The 18,680-nt window shown below is 40.4% G+C and overlaps 1 protein-coding gene and 1 non-coding gene across 5 annotated transcripts in view; both read right to left on the bottom strand.

Annotated features, from left to right (window-relative positions):
* Window positions 1-2,702: 2,702 nt before the first annotated feature.
* ap1g1 (adaptor related protein complex 1 subunit gamma 1) overlaps window positions 2,703-18,680 on the bottom strand; it is a 31,530-nt gene continuing 15,552 nt past the window's right edge. For 2 of the 4 annotated variants that reach the window (XM_018093505.2, XM_002933683.5), the window contains exons 5-24: window positions 17,967-18,063; window positions 17,797-17,873; window positions 15,073-15,081; window positions 14,492-14,587; window positions 14,278-14,358; window positions 13,952-14,050; window positions 10,799-10,854; window positions 10,603-10,716; window positions 10,186-10,326; window positions 8,482-8,536; window positions 8,080-8,202; window positions 7,837-7,926; window positions 7,633-7,760; window positions 6,456-6,560; window positions 6,232-6,373; window positions 5,977-6,103; window positions 5,752-5,838; window positions 5,490-5,650; window positions 4,722-4,820; window positions 2,703-4,427 (exon numbers count right to left, since the gene is read on the bottom strand). In XM_018093505.2, coding sequence (XP_017948994.1) covers window positions 4,326-4,427; window positions 4,722-4,820; window positions 5,490-5,650; window positions 5,752-5,838; window positions 5,977-6,103; window positions 6,232-6,373; window positions 6,456-6,560; window positions 7,633-7,760; window positions 7,837-7,926; window positions 8,080-8,202; window positions 8,482-8,536; window positions 10,186-10,326; window positions 10,603-10,716; window positions 10,799-10,854; window positions 13,952-14,050; window positions 14,278-14,358; window positions 14,492-14,587; window positions 15,073-15,081; window positions 17,797-17,873; window positions 17,967-18,063 — 1,989 coding nt within the window. In that variant the 3' untranslated portion in view covers window positions 2,703-4,325. The remainder of the gene's footprint in view (window positions 4,428-4,721; window positions 4,821-5,489; window positions 5,651-5,751; window positions 5,839-5,976; window positions 6,104-6,231; window positions 6,374-6,455; window positions 6,561-7,632; window positions 7,761-7,836; window positions 7,927-8,079; window positions 8,203-8,481; window positions 8,537-10,185; window positions 10,327-10,602; window positions 10,717-10,798; window positions 10,855-13,951; window positions 14,051-14,277; window positions 14,359-14,491; window positions 14,588-15,072; window positions 15,082-17,796; window positions 17,874-17,966; window positions 18,064-18,680) is intronic. The other 2 variants (XM_018093506.2, XM_004913631.4) reach the window with 1 other exon arrangement.
* On the bottom strand, window positions 10,419-10,497 carry LOC116410663. The gene has a single exon (XR_004222576.1). It is a non-coding gene; the product is annotated as a small nucleolar RNA SNORD71 (small nucleolar RNA).

Here is an 18,680-nt window from a genome sequence, read left to right as displayed (position 1 = left end):
TATAGAAGGAATGTGCTTAAAAAAAGTTGCATTTCAGACTGATTTATTGAGAAATTCCACCAAAACCCCACTAGTCCCGCCCATCTGTTCCACTTCCTGCTGGCTGAATTCTCTGCATGTGCAGCGGAGCCAGCGGCCCTCCGTACACAGCACTATAAGATAGGAACCAATCAGCAGCTAGGCTGACCTGATAGGGAACTGAAGCCTGTCTTTGCTTGTGGGAGTGCAGGGCTGTGATTGGCTCTTCCCCTCCTGCTGTGCTTCTGGCAGGGACCGTTAGGACACGCCCACTCTCCATTTCAAACTCCGACAGAGAAGTGATAGGATCTATAGGGAGCTCCAATAAAGGGGCCATTGTTACAGATAGGATTCATTTTTAGCACAAAGTGAAACCAGCACCGTATATTACTCATAATTGCCTACAAAATTAGGGTTTTCCCATTTATCCTATATGTCTCCTTTAACATTTTAGAAAACATTAAAAGAAAGCAAGGTGCACATTCTTTTGCAAGCTGATTACAGTGCTTGACATCCCTTCATTAATTCCAAAGGGAGCAAATCCTTAGATGAGAACCAGAAACCTGCAGCAATGCAGATAGGCATAACTGTGCTTATAACTATATAAGGCAACTTTAGTTTCTATGCCACTAAGCCCAATAATATTTTTGCATGTAGATTTTGTTGTTTTGCACTGCAACCATTTATCAGGATAAGAAGCTCATGGGTTAAAAGATAAAAGACATTGCTATCACAGTGTTTACACCCTGCACTCCCTCTCTGAGGAGTGTAGTTACAAAAATGCTAATGGGGAAATTTAGCAGACTTGCAGTGCCAGTAGTCAGTTAGTAGTGCTGTACCATGGCCCACAAAAACAACTTGTACTGTACCTCCAGGTAATTGAAGTTCATACATTTAGGGGCATATTTATTATAGTGTGCAACTATACACTATAATAATATACACCGGTGATGTTGGATTACATACTATAACAAGTATGCCCCTTAATCTAACATCTGTAAAGAAAACATGCCATCTCACATTGGCTTTAAAAATAAAATGTGATCTGAAAGGATAACCTGTTATGAATGCAAACTTACCATTTGGAATTCAGCTTTTCTTAAACTGTGTTTTCTGTGAACAAATGATATTAAGGAGAAGGAAAGCCTAAGTCACTTAGGGGTGCCAAAATGTTAGGCACCTCCAAGTGACTTAAATTGCTTACCTTTTACCCCGGGCTGGTGCCCCTGTTAGGAGAGAACAGCACCAGCCCGGGGTACCTGTAGCGATCGCTTCCTTCTTCCGCATTGGCGCGCTGCGCATGCGCATTATAGTGAAAAGCCGACCTTTAACAAGAAAGTCGACATTTCACTCTAATGCGCATGCTCCGGCCCAGAGATTTTTCCGCAGAAGAAGAAAGCACTCGCTACAGGTACCCTGGGCTGGTGCAGTTTTCTCCTAACGGGCACAAGGTAAGCAATTTAAGTCACTTGGGGGTGCCCAAGTGACTTAGCCTTTCCTTCTCCTTTAATTCTAGCAATAACTCCATACTTAGTCATATTAATAACTTGCGGCCTTTTTGAAGTAAGCGCTGATTCTGTCAGTTCACCAGCACATCTGCAACAGGAACATAGGAGAGATGTAATGGGCTGGAGGGAATCTGCTCCACCACCCAGAAAGGCAGGAAACCAGGCACAAGCCTAAGCCACGAAGGAAGCTTCTCTTTGGGGGAAGTATCCTGTGTATTGAACTAAGCCTAGGTTTGCAGGAATGGTAAGAATGTCCAACTTTAAAAAGTAGATACATACCTATGTGATTCTTGCCACTGCTACAGAACAGAATATAGATTTGGCTGCAGAAAAATAAAAATCAGATCATGCCCTAGCAATTCTATATTCAGTGTTTGCCTCAAAGGCTCTTGGTACAGGCCAACATGTCTTAACGGGATTAGTTAGTCCCTGAGATGCTGTACAGTTATGTCTCACCTATAAACACACTGGAGAAGGTGCCTTTCAGGGGAAGGTTTTCAGACTATTTTCGACTGAACCCCTCTCTTTACGACGCAACATATGTTCAGGGTCTCTCTAACACCATGACAAGGGTACAACAAAAATGAAACACTGCTATAACAGCTATTCAGTCCCCATAATACCTTGGACAACTAATTAGTGTTTACCCCAAATTTCACCTTTAGCTTCCAGGAGTATATAGCAGAGCAAATGGACATTTTCAACAAACCTTACTCCTACTGGGACTTACTTGGATCTGATTGTCAAAACAGAATTCAGACTGGGAGGAATTTATGTTTTGAAGTGACACAATACCTTATATGTTTTGGTAATATTTATGTGTGACTAGGTGAATATTTTTGTGATGTATAGGTAATACACCAGGGGAATCTAATACTTAGGACATTAAATGTCTCCATTAGCAGGGATAAGTCCCTAGGTATTTTTCAAGGCCTTTACCATAACATGCAATAAAAAGTAAGACACCAAACCATTAGGCTGCACTAAAAAGACTTTTCAACGAAAGCCTGACAGTATAGGGGGCTCTTAATTCACAAGCACTAAACCCCTTTCTGGGAAGATATGTCTCCTTTTTTTTAATGAAATTATGCTCATTGCCTTCATTTAGCTCAGGCTAATCGAAGTGCAGAAAAATGATTGACCAGCAGTATAAGAAAGCTTTACCTAATACCAGAATGAGGTTTTTTTTTTTTATTCTTTATTAGTCACTTTTCAGATTTGTTTCAACCAAAAGACGATAATACACAGCAGTCTAAGTATCCCATGAAAATGTTTACACCTTGAATGCTCCCCAAAGACTTATTTTTACAAGGTTGCTTTTACATCTCAAAAATAAGTCTGCAGTAATAAGCAGTTCATTGTCAGCCCCACTCACAGATGGAGATTCAGTGTTCCGTTCGATGAGGCTACTGGGGGGGGAAGGGGGGTATGAAGAGAAAATGTTTACCTTAAAAGGAAAGGAAAAGCATTTACAGGAACAGGATGTGGCAGCAGATTGCCAAAAACAGGAAATGAAAACTCAGTTTACCAACAGGTGCCAAAGAAAAGGGTTTTGGGAGAGTGTTTGCCAAATCAGTACCCACACCCGGAGGACAGTTCTCAGCAAATCCCTGCACCTGCGGCTCTGCCTCCTTGCATCCATAACAAAACATCTGTTATTTGTCATCTCCCAAGAAACAAACAAAAAAGTTTATCTGTATAGCCGCAGAAAACAAAACCGATTCAGTTCCTTCATGATCTTACAACAGAGAGGGTATATACATTACTATAAGTCACAAACTCTCCCAGTGTGCCAGGATGCAGCCTCACTGCCCTCGCCATTTTACAGATTTATGTGGGATGCGATGCATTAGCATCATGTCTCAGGCACAGAACTGTGGGAGTTAGAGATTTAACAAGTCATTAGCAGCTGGAACTATGTTGAAACGTTTGAAAATTAGAAATCAGGTACTGAGATTCCTAAGCTCCCCTTAGATCTCTGCAGCAGAACAGAGATCCTGAATGTTGTGGTGTGTATTCAGTACCATTTAAGTTAAGCCATATTATCCATAAGAATAAAATAATCCAGTAATGCTGAGGCCTGAATGTCTTTTTTCCAGAATGGTTTCCCTCTTTGCAAATCATATACATTATCTTAGTCCTTTAAACTTTAAAGTGTTTTCATGAGGCACAGTAACCTGGATGCAGCTTTTCATAGCAGGAACAAACATTACAATTGGAAATCTGCACGTGTGGGAGCTAGACTTTATCATTACATGAACATATCACTGGGGAGCAGAAGAACCAACTTCCTGTGCAAATGTTATGGACAGAAACAGCTTTAATCCAATAAAGGATGTGCACAAGCAAACTGAGGTGTAGAGATGGAGAAGCAAGCATCCCCAGGCAAAAAAAGGTTATTTTTTTTTTTTTTTTTTTAAACAAAATCCTAAAAACAGTTACTTGACATATCCAAGGGGGCAGATGGACGTGAGTGGAAATGACTGCAGGAATGTACTGTGGGAGATAGGGATGGTTAAGAACACAAAATCCAAGGAGATGCAGACAGGAAAGACCAACTCTGATTCCAATTGAGAGATTTGTGGGTTGAGAGAGGCCCGGCTATTTCCTCCTGAGTTGGGAAAGGAGAAGCAGCTGGGTTCTCTCCTTGCGCACATGGCTTCACTCAGCTGCAGAATGTCCCTCCATCTTCTCTGTTCCCCCGAGGCCCAAAGTGCAATCATTGGCAATCCAGGGGCAGAGACTCCAGCCCAGAGTTCCTTCATCTTGGGTGGGGGTAAATATGCACACAGCTCTTTCTTATTGCCAGGATTGAGGGGGAAAGTTGCTCACTTCAGCAAGATCCTGTATGGCTGAGCCCTTATGATTATATGTCAGCTTGATTCGCATGCGCAGCTGTTGCTGTGGGGCAAAACAAAAAGGTACTTAATGCAGTAATAAAAAAACTAAACAGAATACAGCGCGTAGAATGGAAGATTAAAGCAAAATTAAAAAATGTTTAAGTAAAATGACAGTGACAAGTTTGCTATCCAAGTTGCGGTTATAAAATTTCCTTAAGATAAGCTTCTCCTTGGCTGAAATGTACAGTAATACAGCCCAAAATAACCATATCTATTTAACGAGAATAGAAGCTATATGCTGGTGCTACAGTTGAGTGTTTAGTGTGAGCTGTCTGAGCATAATGAATGTATTTACCTTCTGGGGATTCAGCACTTTAATGACCTGTGTGATGCTACCAGCATTAAAGGCCGGAAGGACGTTACTGCTTGGAGAAAGTAGCTGCAGCTGGAATGTCTGTGTGGAAAAAAAAATTTTTATTTGACACTACTCTATATCCGAACATAGAAACATGCTGACAAAACACAATTTCCAATATGGGCCTGTTGCAAAATGGAAAGAGACAGGAGCCACACGAGTACACTAAATGTTGCCAGATCAGTAGCACTTCCAACTAACAAATTATCTAAGTGATGCTACCAAACCTTGCTTATGAAGTAAATACCAAGGGTTATTTTTATAAGTTAGCAATAGACACAAAACTTTCTTGCAAAGAAAGATCGCATGCAGACAGAAACGTAGTTGCTGTACAAAGATACTTTCTATACAATTCATTCAAAACTGAAGAGAGCCCTGGCATGGTACATATGTCAAATTATTCAAATGTGAGTGGGATTAAGCAAGCCATACACAGAGATGGATTCAGATGCTCTAGACCAAAACTCCAGCTAAATGGTGACCTACTTTGGTTACCGTGGACTGACAGTGGTCTTCAACAAACAGCCCATAAAATATACCATGCTTTCACTAAGCTATCAGCCCATAATGTGGCCAAGTTTAAAGCAAGCACTCCAACTGTGATTTAGAATTACCTACACAAATAGAAAGACTCAAACACTTTCTATGTTCAAGCATAAAAGCAGAATTATATAAAGGTTTATAACCCTCCATCTTTATCCAAAATACCTTTGGTACTGCAGCCTGGAACACAAAGTCTGTCATATCACTGTCTGTGCAGTTGGACGCCTGAGTTGTAATCACGGTTATACTGGCATTTGTGCTGGATCTCTCAAAACTAAAATCTATTTTCAGTCCATTCTTGTTGTACGCAGTGATAGGAGGAATACCTGCAGATAACAAGATATCCAAGTTCCTCAACTTCTACTAAAGAAACACAGATTTTATTAGTAATGGGAAGGGAGTTAGTGGGACAAAATGAAGAACAGACCTGAAATATCATTGAAGAGAGGCTGTCCAGACAGTCCATCCAGCAGCAGCTGAGGTGCTGGCATCTGTGGAACTGCAGCTGGAGTTCCTGTTACATATAAGAAAAAGCAGTACATTAGTTGAACAGAGACCAGAAAAGAAATGCAAATTCATATTAGTTCTCACATGAACTGGAAAATCATAACACAGGGCATAAGATGGCCGAAAACAACTTAAACTGACTTACCACTGAGATTGAGGTCTCCAAGCAAATCTAAAAGCTCTCCTCCTACAGAAGCAGGTTTGGTAGGGTGTGCAGTGGGTATGACTAGCTGAATATCATTTCCGCCCAACAAATCTAATAAGTCATTAGCCTGTAATAATGAAATCACACTGTGTTAAGGGACAAAAATTAGAGAAGAAATATTTTATGCAAGTGCTGTCCTTTAAACTGACTTTTGCGACATAGGCAGAACCTGTTTTAGCGGAGTTTAGATGTTACCTGGCTAGAAGGCTGCTGAATAGACTGAACTGGCTTAGAGTCAATAACTGCAGGGTCTGTTTCTCCATTTGTTTGTGCCAAGTCTGTTGGTCCATTTGTCAATGCTTTCTCCATAATAGGCATTCTTTCAAGGAGTGCAGGCCTAGAAGGATTAAGTTCCTATGAGCTTTCCTTCTCATGGAATAACTGTGATAGCCATAAGCTGTAATAAGGCTATTCCTTACCTCATGTGGTCATATTTCTTGAATAAAGCATTGTATTCTACTGCCCTTTGCTGCAACTCAACATCAATGCTGCTGCCATAGATGGATACCACTTTTTTAATACGGCTACAAAAAAAACAAACAAATGGAACATTACAAATCCATTAGGTCCATTCAGGACCCTGAACTCTAGCTTCTTTTGGAGTAGCAAATTAAAGAAACATAAGCTATACAAGCAGAGACATCCTTCCTTATGGGTCTCATACCGCATGGCATCTAATCTCTGGGTATTAATACTTAATTATTGTATTTATTATACACACATACATAAAGTTATACATACATACATAAAGAGAAAAAAATAAGGATGCAACAAATCCAGAGTCTGGTTTAGAATTGGGACAAATCCCATCATTAGTGCCCTGGTTTTCATGCGCACTGCTGGCACTAGACACCTGAGGATGAACATTATCTCTCACCTAGATGAAATATTCATGGCTATAGTCAGATCACTGTCTGTACTGAAATGCTTATAGGAAAGAAAAGAATATTTATAAACTGGCGCACACCTTTTTACAATTCAAGTTTAAAAAAACGTGAAAGTTAAAGGAGAAAGAAAGGTAAAAACTAAGTAAGCTTTATCAGAAAGGTCTATGTAAATACAGCCAAAAGCACTCACAGAAACCAGAGCCAATCAGCAGGAAGCTGACTCATAGTCTAACTAACTGAGCATGTTCACTTGGTCTGGGTGTCTGTGCAGGAGTGAGGCATTATGGGAACTTTCTTTACACAGCTCAGTGTTTTTCTTCCTGTTTGGCTTCTGATCTTCTGAACAGGTGAAATATGGGGAGACTTAAGGGCACTATTGAGACAATTGAAGGTATGCCTGCAGCTTGAGATTAACTCTTTACTAGCCTTTCTTCTCCTTTAAATAAAGAAACTTGTAAGAGAAAAGCTGCTGTTTCTATTGAACTGTGTCAAACAACTTCTGTGAAAAACAGCAACCACAACTATTAGTTTTTTCTTAAATAGCCTAAAGCTTGAGCATATAAAAAGTTGCAGTCACGTCACCTGAATTTTGTCTTTTTTTCCCCACAATCATGTTTTTTCCCCTTAAACTCAAAAACTGATAACTCTGCTTCCCTGTGTGCCCTTCCCTAAACATTTTATCATCCTCAACTCAAAAAAAGATACCTACTTAACAGTGTTGTTAAACCTAGTGGAGTTTTTCATGATGGCCGTCAGGGCAAAACCTCGCGTAACAGATGTGGACATGTTGGAGATCAAAATGCTTTCTAAAATATCCAGCACCTCATCTTCCGTAACCTAAATTTAAGAAATACAATCTTAGGAAGTGCCAGACAAATCAAACAATACTAGTTTCTTTAGGGACCCCAATTACCTGGATAGGTTCCTCTTCCTCACACTGGCCCGAAACCAGCAGGTCTCCATATTCACCTATGCACCATGAGCAAACTTGGACCAGTGGTTGCTAAAGTATAAAGCCAATGGCAAAAATCATAAATCAATTTATGTTGTATACTATGTCAATGGCTTAAATGTAGCGATTAACATGAACATAACTGTCCATAATATAACTCTTTACCAATCAAATTCCTTCTTTGTGTAAAATTCAGTTCTTTACCTGGGAAATATCATCCAGAATGGCCTTGTAGAGCTTTTGTACAGTATATTCATGCATCTCTGAGCTATTTGTAATTAGCTGAATAAGATTTGGAACTGCATCATCTCGTACATAGCTTCCAGCCTACAAAAATAATGAAAGCAAGAGTAAAGAAAAAAGAAAGGTGAATGGGACAACAGTAGAATAAAGGTTTAAAGGCCAAATTTTCACTTTCAACTCATTGAATTTGTATGACCCCCAAGAGAGCCTAAGGAACCACATATTAGGAATATGCGGCTATACAGATGCTTTGCACACTATGATAATACTGATCAACACTGCAGTGAGGAACTTTTATCTGACCACATCATGAAGGTTAACAAGGAAATGCTTAGGGTAGTTTTCTTTTAAATCTTTACTTACTGTTGTAAGAACTCTCATAATTGTATCTATGTGCCAACGCTTTGAAGGGGCATATCTAAAAGAGTAAAGTGGTCAAAAATAATCTCATTAGTAGCAAAACATTAAAAACAGAAGTGCAAACACAGTTCTAAATTTCGCAGACATGTAGCTCTGCAACATATACTGTATTGTATTGCAATACATTCATTGCAATAATACAGGTATAGGACCTGTTATTCAGAATGCTCTGCTCTGCATGGGGTAATTTGGATCTGCATAACTTAAGTCTGCTAAAAAATTATTTAAATATTGAATAAACCCAAAAACGGGTTTCCGGATAAGGGATCCCATATCTGTACCAGTTATTCTGCTAGCATTTCTGATCCTGTAAAACTGCAGTGTGCTTGTATTAGGGATGCACCGGAACCACCCTGACTGATTCTGCCGAATCCCAAACGGAAGCATATGCTAATTAGAATGGGGAAGGGTTAAAAATTGGCACGCGTTGCACGGCGAAAATTCCCCCCCCCCCCCCCCCCATTTAACCCTTCCGAATGCTAATTAGCATATGCAAATTAGGATTTGGATTCAGTGTGCCCAGGACCGCGGATTCCTTCCAAATCCTTCAATAAAAAAAAAAAAAAAAAAAAAAGATTGGATTTGGCCTGATTCCCGAACCGAATCTGGGATTCGGTGCATCCCTAGTTTGTATGTTCTCCCCATTCTCCCCATAATAGTTTTCTTCTATGTAATCCTTATCTGACACGGTTTTAAAATTTAAAGGCAGGTTAACTGGTTCTTGAAAAAAGAATTGCTGAAAATGTCAGTGCTATGTAAATAAAGGAAAATAACTCTAATATCTCAAAATTATGAAAGCCAACAATATCCTCTGCAGCAAATAAAATTTCCAGCATGCCTTCTTTAGTTAATAGTAGTTGTTATACTTCTAACAAAAACCTAGTGAGGAAAAACCTGCACTATAAATGTATATTACGCCTTGTAAACTGAGTGAATGGTGATCTAGATGTGTCCTAGTCATGTCACATTACATGCTGGAGAACACCGTACATGAAATGGTCATAATATGAAGAAATGTTATATAGTGATTGCACCCACTCTCTTCTAGAATAGAATAGAGAGGCAAATATGCTATACTATGCAAACTAGCATTTTAATGCACTGACACGGTTTACTATACTCCCAGCACAGAGATAATTGCTTTGTAAATGTATGTCCCTTCACTGATGGGCCTGAAATGAGGAAAAAACACAGCCCTAAATATTAATAGACATTACACAAATACCTAACAAAATTATGCTTAGGATATCCACAGAGTTCACTATACCAGACACAATTGTGTTACTACAGGTGCCATACACAGGCTGATCCTGTATGGTATCAGACTGATTGGCCTATAGGCTGAAGGGACCAATACTTAGCATTGATACCTGAGTGTTGAGTGTGTACAATCAGCTAAAGGATGGGGTGGGGGAAGAAAGGTTGTAGAAAGACCCTGTTAAGCGAAGGAGATTCAGGTGGCAACTTTGCAGTTATAGATTTGCACTATCACACAGTAACTGTACCCCATAACATATTAGTCCAGCATATGGATTACATTTTAGCCTTATATTTTGTAGGGTTTTGGTTGCATTGTAATGTCCTTTGCGCAGTGTCACTGTATTGAGCAAGAGCAAGTGGTGTATAATAACACTGCAAGTTACTTACTTTTCTGCAGCTAAGAAGATGCCCGAAGCACAGTCAGCTTTAAATTCAGGTTCACAGGAGTCCAGAAAATACAGAAGCTCTTTCATCATTCCACGGATATTATTCCCATTCACCAAAGCAAAGCTAAGCTCCATTGCTCGCCTTACAAAAAACAAAATACAAAAGGGCATAATGAAGACAATGCCTGGCTTTCTGATGGCAGCCTAAGTAACTGGTGGTCTGAGTAACAGGTCTGGTTGTTGTCAGGTTTTAGGATCTCAGCACGGTAAGTCTCTGCCGATGGATCACTTAATAATCATCACACAACAAACAAAGTATTTACTGTTATCTATATTATAAAATACCATACATCACAACTTTTGGTTGTGTCTACTATAACAAGTATTAGCTCTTGGGGCATTTTAGGTAGTCTCTTACCGTTTAATAGATACATCCAAATCCTTCAGACAATCTACAATGGTGCTACGATGCCTCTGCACTGCATTGTGGTCAGTCTGTACTGTTTTTAGAAGAGATGTCAAGGCCACATACCTAGAAAAGAGAAGATACTTTTTTACATTATGCCCTCTTGCATTTCATTATAACAATAAATACAAAAGTTGATGAAACTTACCGAATATTTTTATCATTATTTAACAAGAATCTTCCCAAAATATTAATAGCTAAAACCTGCAAAAAAAATTGTAGTTGTGTAACTGTATAAAAAGGGAAAGACAGGGTACAAAAGTGGCACATCTGGCTAAAGATAAAGAATATACTGTGGAAAGCACTAGGTGAGTTTAAAAAAGTCAGGAAAAGAAAATGATGAAATGTAACAAAGAAAAGAATAAAAATAAATATACTGGCCTCTAACTTAAGGTGGCCATACACGCACCGATATTATCGTACGAAACCTCGTTTCGTACGATAATCGGTGCGTGTATGGTATGTCAGCGAGCCGACCGATGTCGCAGGAAGCTGCTGAAATCGGTCGGCTCGTCGATCGGCCAGGTTAGAAAATTTTGATCGGGCGCCATAGAAGGCGCCTGACCAAAATTCTCCCTTCAGAGCTGAATCGGCAGAAGGAGGTAGAAATCCTATTGTTTCTACCTCCTTACCTGCCGATTCAGCCCTGAATGGTGTGTGGCGGATCTGACGATGTTTCGTGCGACCGATGGTCGTACGAAACATCGTCGGATCGCCACGTGTATGGCCAGCTTTATATGAAGGAGAATTTTTTTTAAAAAAAAATTCAAGCACAGCAAGGGCTATAAGCAGCACAAAGAGTAATGAGAATGATTTTACTACATATAAGAATGTGACACAGGTAAATAATTATTAATATACACAGGGCAATCAGCGTAAAGAAAGAGTGGGTCAAAATGACAAATTAGAGAGGTGAGAAACCAGTAGTGATTAAGTCAGAGATAAAGAAAAGAGGGAAACAGTAGTGCAGGGGTCCCCAACCTTTCTAAAGGTCTCCATACACGTTGAAATTCGCTCACTTGGCGAGATCGCCAAGCGAGCGGATCTTCACCCGATATCCCCACCTACGGGTGGGCGATATCGGGAAGCGTGTAGGTAAAAAAAAAATTAATAATTCGATCGTTTGGCCCTGGGGTAGGGCCAATGGGGGTTTCCCTAAAAGGGGCTGATAAACTGCGAATCAGTCTAAGGGCTCTGGCACACGGGGAGATTAGTCGCCCGCAACAAATCTCCCTGTTTGCGGGCGACTATCGTATATACTCGAGTATAAGCCGATCCGAATATAAGCCGAGGTACCTAATTTTACCTAAGAAAACTGGAAAAACTTATTGGCTCGAGTATAAGCCTAGGGTGGGAAATGCAGCTGCTACTGCTAAGTTTCAATAATCAAATTATTTAATAAAAGGACACTCACAAGTGCTTATATGACTACCATATTAATAAACACAAGGTGTGGGCTAGAAAATGAGGCGCATCCAACATAAGTTAACCACAGCATGCAAATCCGTTGCCGAGCATGCACCAGAATAAGGAGATACATGTGCATACATTTAGGGGTCCCATTCCTACTGCAGTAAAGCACACACAGGGACATGTTTTCTATTGCAGCAGCTAGCAGCCCTTTGCACAGATGCAGTAGAATACTTGCAGGTCAGGCCAACATACAAATATTTAAGCAGACATATAATAAGCCCATTGCTTCCCAAAGAAGCAGTGTGTAACTGCATAAACTGTAAAGCCTGTAATGTAACCTGTCCTTAGTCATACTGTTTGAGCATCTAAAAGTCTATAATGCAAATGGAGAGAGATGCCAGTGAATCTTATCTACATACTAAAAAGATTTTATATTTAGACAGAAGTCATTAAAGAAGTATTCTATGAAGTGGGATGTATGCAAGAATTGCTTTGTCTTTTGTTAAATGTAATGCCCTTTGATCAGAATTACACAGTACTAACTTGCAGGAAGGCACTGATGGATTACCTGTCCGGCAAATCTGTTGCCCAGCATGGACGCATCGCGCCCCCCCACCCCCACGCCAAGTAGGGCCACTGCGGGATTACCTGTCGAGCGAATCCGTTGCAGAGCATGGACGCCGCGCGCACTACCCCCCCCCCCCGCGTCTCCCGAGCGCACACGTAGCACGCCAGTCGAGCACGGCGTGTACGCTGGGCCGATGCGGGGGGCGCGCTGTGTCCATACGTCCATGCTCGGCAACGGATTCACCCGACAGGTAATCCAGCAGTGCCCCTACTTGACTCGGGGGGGGGGGGGGGCGCGATGATTCCATGGTCGGCAACGGATTCGCCCGACAGGTAATCCAGCAGTGCCCCTACTTGGCTCGGGGGGGGGGGGGGGATCTGGGACGGGATGCGTCCATGCTCGGCAACAGATTCGCCGGACAGGACAGGTAATCCATCAGTGCCCCTACTTGATTCGAGTATAAGCCGAGGATTCCTTTTTTTAGCACATTTTGAGTGCTGGAAAACTCGAGTTTTGCTTATACTCGAGTATATACAGTAATCTCCCCGAAATGCCATCCCACCGGCGAAAATGTAAAAGCCGGTGGGATGGTATACGCGGCGGCACGATTTCAGTGAAATCGTAGAAGTTTCCTCTCAAGGCAACTTCCGCAATTTCACTGAAATCTCGCCACTGCGTATTTACATTTTTCGCCGGTGGGATGGCATTTCGGGGAGATTACCGTATATACTCGAGTATAAGCCGAGTTTTCCAGCACTCAAAATGTGCTGGTGGGATGGAATTTCGGGGAGATTAGTCGCCCGCGAACAGGGAGATGTGCCAGAGCCCTAAAGAACTTGAATCAGCAGCTTAAATCTGTCCTTGTATGACCACCTTAACTGGAAAGGGAGCAGTGTAGAGGACAGGGACAATATAGCTCAGAATAAAAAGAGCATAAGACTAATAAAATTTCACTGCTGCCTTCTTCTCCCTGACTGTGGTCAATCTGTCCGTGCAAAAAGTGTGGATTTTGGCACAAAAAGCTGAAGTATGCAGTTTCTGCTGTCTGTGTGTGAAAAGTTAATCCCAAACATGTCAGAGGACTCACATACAGGGAACAGACGGCAGCAGATTGTTATTTCTCAACTGGCATATAAACTCTAGCAGATAAAGACGACCTGTGTACTATTAGCCTAAAGGTTTAGAACAGCTAGAAAAGGGGATTTGCACAGGTTAATGCAGAAAGAAGAGGCAATGGTGGTCTATTTGCAGGAGCAGTTATTATGCAAGGGGGGAGAAAAGTGATTTTAAGCAAAAGATCAGATCTGATGTGACACATACCCGTAGACCACTCTCTGACTTTATGTCCATGATTGTTAAGACAGTCTCATATAAAATGGCATTGCCGACATTTTTACTAGTCTCTGTGTTGGTTGCAACCTAAAAAATAACAATAGCACAAGAGGAAAATAACTATATAACTGATGAAGTGCGTCATCTAGAACACACAGCACTATTACTCTCGTTCCACACAAAATCCACAAATCAACAAACCAATACTACACTTTTGTAAGTCCATTCAGTCAAAAACAAATCTTTTAATCAACTGCTATACCAGGCAAAAATACAGAAGTTTATTATCGACCGAGCTGCATTTGCTTGCTTACCTGTGCCAAAATATCATTCATGGCTTCACTTGAATCATCATCATTTCTGCCTAATATCCTGAGAAGCCGCAATATCCGAACCTTAAACAGTCCAAAAAACAAGCAAACAAACAAACAAAAAAAAAAAACAGTTATTAGGTAACCAAGGTCCCTCTTAGAATTTAATAAAAATGCTTCATACCGTCACTGAGCTTAAACACATACCCACACTCACCTGCAAAAAGGGGTCACTGATCCCAGACACATCATGTTCTGGAGAATACCCGGACATGATAAGGTTTTTAAGAATACGAACTAACTGGGGGACAAGCTGGAGGGGGAAAAAAAAGGTTTGATAGACTCAAAAAACTTTATCTCAAAAAGCTAAAATTTATATCAATGTGGATCAGTCTGCTCTCAAAGCAAATACACATTATATTTCCACCAGAACACAAATCTGACCACAACAGACAGAGTGACTAAAGCTACAAAGTAGGCATTAGTTGTAAACTTCAGATTGGGTTGTGTGTATGGAGATCAAGGTAATACGATTCAGTACGACAGGCACAATGTTATGGTTTAGGAGTATAAGCCACGGAAGGACAAGATTTACAATGGATCCCTCAGTAAATCAAGTTTTTGTTCTGTTATTTTTTAATTTGGGACAGGGGTGGTAAAGGAGGCTAGTTTTTAGCTTTACAAAATATCTAAAAAGACTGATAAATAAGTTACACTTGTGGAGAGTGATTTCATTCATTCAATAGATCAACTATCTAGGGCAGAAACAACAGTGAAATACAAAAGAAGAAGTCTTACCTTTTCATTCTACCATTCAGCAGGATCCCAAGCAAACAGAATAAAAGACAGGAAGCAGCAATTAGGGACACTGATCTGCAGAGCATGCATGTGGGTGCTCTGATGTGAAAATATTTTAGATAGCTGTCACATTCAAAAGGTCTGATATTTTAAGATGTTTTGCAAACAAAAGGTAATTTTAAGCTACCCAGAAATATCTAAAGAACCACTCAAAGTGTCAGTTTTTAATTCGGTAGTTAATCGTGACAAAACAGATTTTCCTTATTTTGGCACAACTATACATGTCCCAAAATGCCAGAATAAATTACCATTCCACTAATACTAAAGCACAAGCCCCCTAGTGATTGAGCTACTGTGAAAGAATTGTAATAAAGGTCAGAGGGGTTGCAGAAAGTATGCAAGAGAGTCACTCAAGTACAGACTAACATAGGCTGCCAAGCAACAGCACAGCAACAGAGCAAGTTGGATGGGAGGATTAAAAATCAGAGACCTATGGCTTTGTTTAAGAAAGAAAAAGAAAAGTGCTTGAAATGGTTATGTGAAAGCACGGCTAGGCTTATTGAGAATATATCTATTGTGTCTTTGATTGGACAGTAGAAAACTGCTAATATATAACGAAAAGTGAAGAAAAAAAAAAGTAAATTGTTAAAGTGCTCTGAAAAGCTCTCTGGGCAGTTTTACATGAATATGTTTAGGAGTGTTTAGTCCCACTTTAAAATTATGATGTTAAACAATGACACTTTTTAGAGCAACTAATAAGGCCTTAACAATCAAGCCTTTGAGGATCCACTTGGAACAGCCCTGGACGGTCTTTCCTACATTTCTAATTTTTTTTTTCATTCTTCACATTTACATTTACCATTTCTCAAAAATGTTTAAGAGAGGCTGATGACCTCCAATGAAAAAAAACACATTGAGAATGAAACTAAGGCAGATGGTAAACAAAAGTGAATGAAAAGACAGACAAAGTGGAAGACAGCGGCATAACTATAGAGGAAGCAGTCGCAGGGAGGCCTGGGGAACAGGGGGAGCCCTCCAAAGATATGCCGAAGGGGGCCTCGTAGAGTGTTGTTTTACCACTGGTGGAAGAGGATCTCTAAGCAGCATTTAAATGATGGGGAGTCCATTGAATGAATAAAAGACCTGATCAATAACAGGTGGCCACAACAGAAATATACAGTGGACCTCAATAGTTTGTGAACCCTTTTGGATTTTCATTTTTTCTGCATATATTGTGAGTTATAAGATGATCTGTCTCATGCAAGTCCTAAAACTATGTATAGAGAACCAAGTTAAACCAATCAGCCAAACACAATGCATATAATGATCCAAAGTTACATAAGTGTGTTTGGCAAAGTATGTGGCCCTCTAGAATTCTCAGTTCCTTTGAAGGGGATATTTGAGTTTTAAACAATGGCATGATAATCGGGATAATTATCATGTGATGCTCTGCCTTATCTAGAGAAATCTGGGTTTGTGGCTGTGTGTTAAGGCTTAAACAGAGATTTCTTAAGACCTCAGAAAAACAGTTATTGATGCTGTCAAGGCTGGAAAAAGCTTTAAAACTATTTCTAAGGAGTTTGGACTACACTTGTACAGTTGTGGTCAATCAACAAATATCATCACACCAAGAGTAAGGTATTAATATACTGCAGGGAACTCAAACAACCCCATTTGCATTGGCAAATGTCAGTAGGGCCAAACAATCAAATTAGCCTAAAATTGCCAACCTTTAGGTGGGCATATCGGGAGACGATCTGCTCGCTTGGCGGCCTCACTAAACAAGCAAATCTTCCGGTGTATGGCCACCTTAAGTTTGTAACAGTGAACCTCAACCAGTGGCTCGCGAGCAACATGTTGCTCCCCTTTGATGTTGCTGTCAGTTCCCTCCATGTAGGTGCTCATTTTTTTAATTCCTGGCTTGAAGGCAGGATTTAGTTGCATGAAAAACTTGAATACTGCAAAACAGAGCCTTGTCGGTTGCCAGTCCACATAGGAGTTACAAACAGTCAATGACAGCACATAATGGACACCCCCAGGAACTTTTTGCATGCTCTTCACCTTTTCTTATATTTTAACATAGCTGGTCTACAACATACAAAACTTCACATTAGTAGGGGAAATCCACCCTTGATTATTTATTACTTATTATTACTAACCACTAGGGTGGTGCTGGCAGTGGTTAAAAACCTTTTGATCACATCAGTGAAAAAACATGCACTATTCCACACAGTGCCATATATTTTAAATATATTTAGTGATCCTTGTGGAGGAAATTTGAGTGCAAACATTTTTTTTTTACATTAAGCTTATGTGCTAATCAAAGGGAAAAATGTGCCACATTTTACCAATTTATCCATACTGCAAATATTATTTCCATGCATTACAGTGTAAATGCAGGAGCCGGAAGATTTGTGCCTGCTACCATATCTGCTAACTGTATTTGAAAAAAGTGATTTTTATATATTTTGTGGATAGCTTTCAGTGCTTAATAGATATTAGCACTGTTCAGTGCTTAATAGATAAGAAGCAAGTTAAGTCTCCACATATAAATCTTGCTCCACCATTTGTTTTATTTTTAATTACTACGAGAAATATTAACCAGAAGAATAAAAAAATAGCTGAGATCAAATAACTGGGCTTACAAAATGTACAAATCACATTGCTAATATAAAATTAAACCCATACATACACAAATCAAAAGCCTCTAGTTATATATCTTACCTTCCTAAAGTGAGTGAGCATGTCTGGACTCCTCTCACACATCTCTGTCAGAAGCACAACGGAGGTGTGAAGCACTCCTATGCAGAAAACAAAACATTGTCAGAAGTTTAATATTACAGACAATAATCACAAAATACTGGTGTCAAAAGCCAAATCCTTTTTCTACATACCATGGTTTTTTTCATTCAGCAAGTTTTTTGTTGCAGGCAAAAACATTTCCATGAGCTCTGGGACTTTTCTGATGACATGAACTGCACACAATGCCGCCTGGACACATGAACAAAGCAGAAACAATAAATAGCGAAATAATGCACATAACTAACTTTTAGGGAAATGTAAATACAGGTATAGGATTTATTATGCGGAATGCTGGAGACTTGGAACTAATGGTGGCCATACACGAGCAGATCCGCTCGCTTGGCGATGTCGCCAAGCGAGCGGATCTTCCCCCGATATCCCCACCTACGGGTGGGCGATATCGGGGACCATTTAGGTAAAAAAAATAATAATCCGATCGTTTGGCCCTGGGGCCAGACGATCGGATTATGTGGGCGGCAATGGGGCAGTCGGATCGGGGACCGCATCAACGAGCCGATGCGGTCCCCGATCCGACCACATTTTCTAACCTGGCCGATCGAGATCTGGCCAATTTCAGACCAGATATCGGTCGGCCAGGCTGCTCTGCTCTCCCCATACACGGGCCGATTAGCTGCCGAATCGGTCCAAGGGACCGATATCGGCAGCTATAGTCGGCCCGTGTATGGCCACCTTAAGAGTTGTGCCACTTAAACGGAGAATGGGAACATTTCCACATGCGTATCTGATATGTTACACATTTTTCAGACCTGACAACATTTTAGTATTCCGTATAGCATGCCAACCAT

The sequence above is a fragment of the Xenopus tropicalis genome, chromosome 4 (assembly GCF_000004195.4).
Source record: "Xenopus tropicalis strain Nigerian chromosome 4, UCB_Xtro_10.0, whole genome shotgun sequence".
NCBI classification, from domain to species: domain Eukaryota; kingdom Metazoa; phylum Chordata; class Amphibia; order Anura; family Pipidae; genus Xenopus; species Xenopus tropicalis.
The sequence above is the reverse complement of the archived record's forward strand: the minus strand, read 5'-3'. Positions and strand labels throughout refer to the sequence as shown.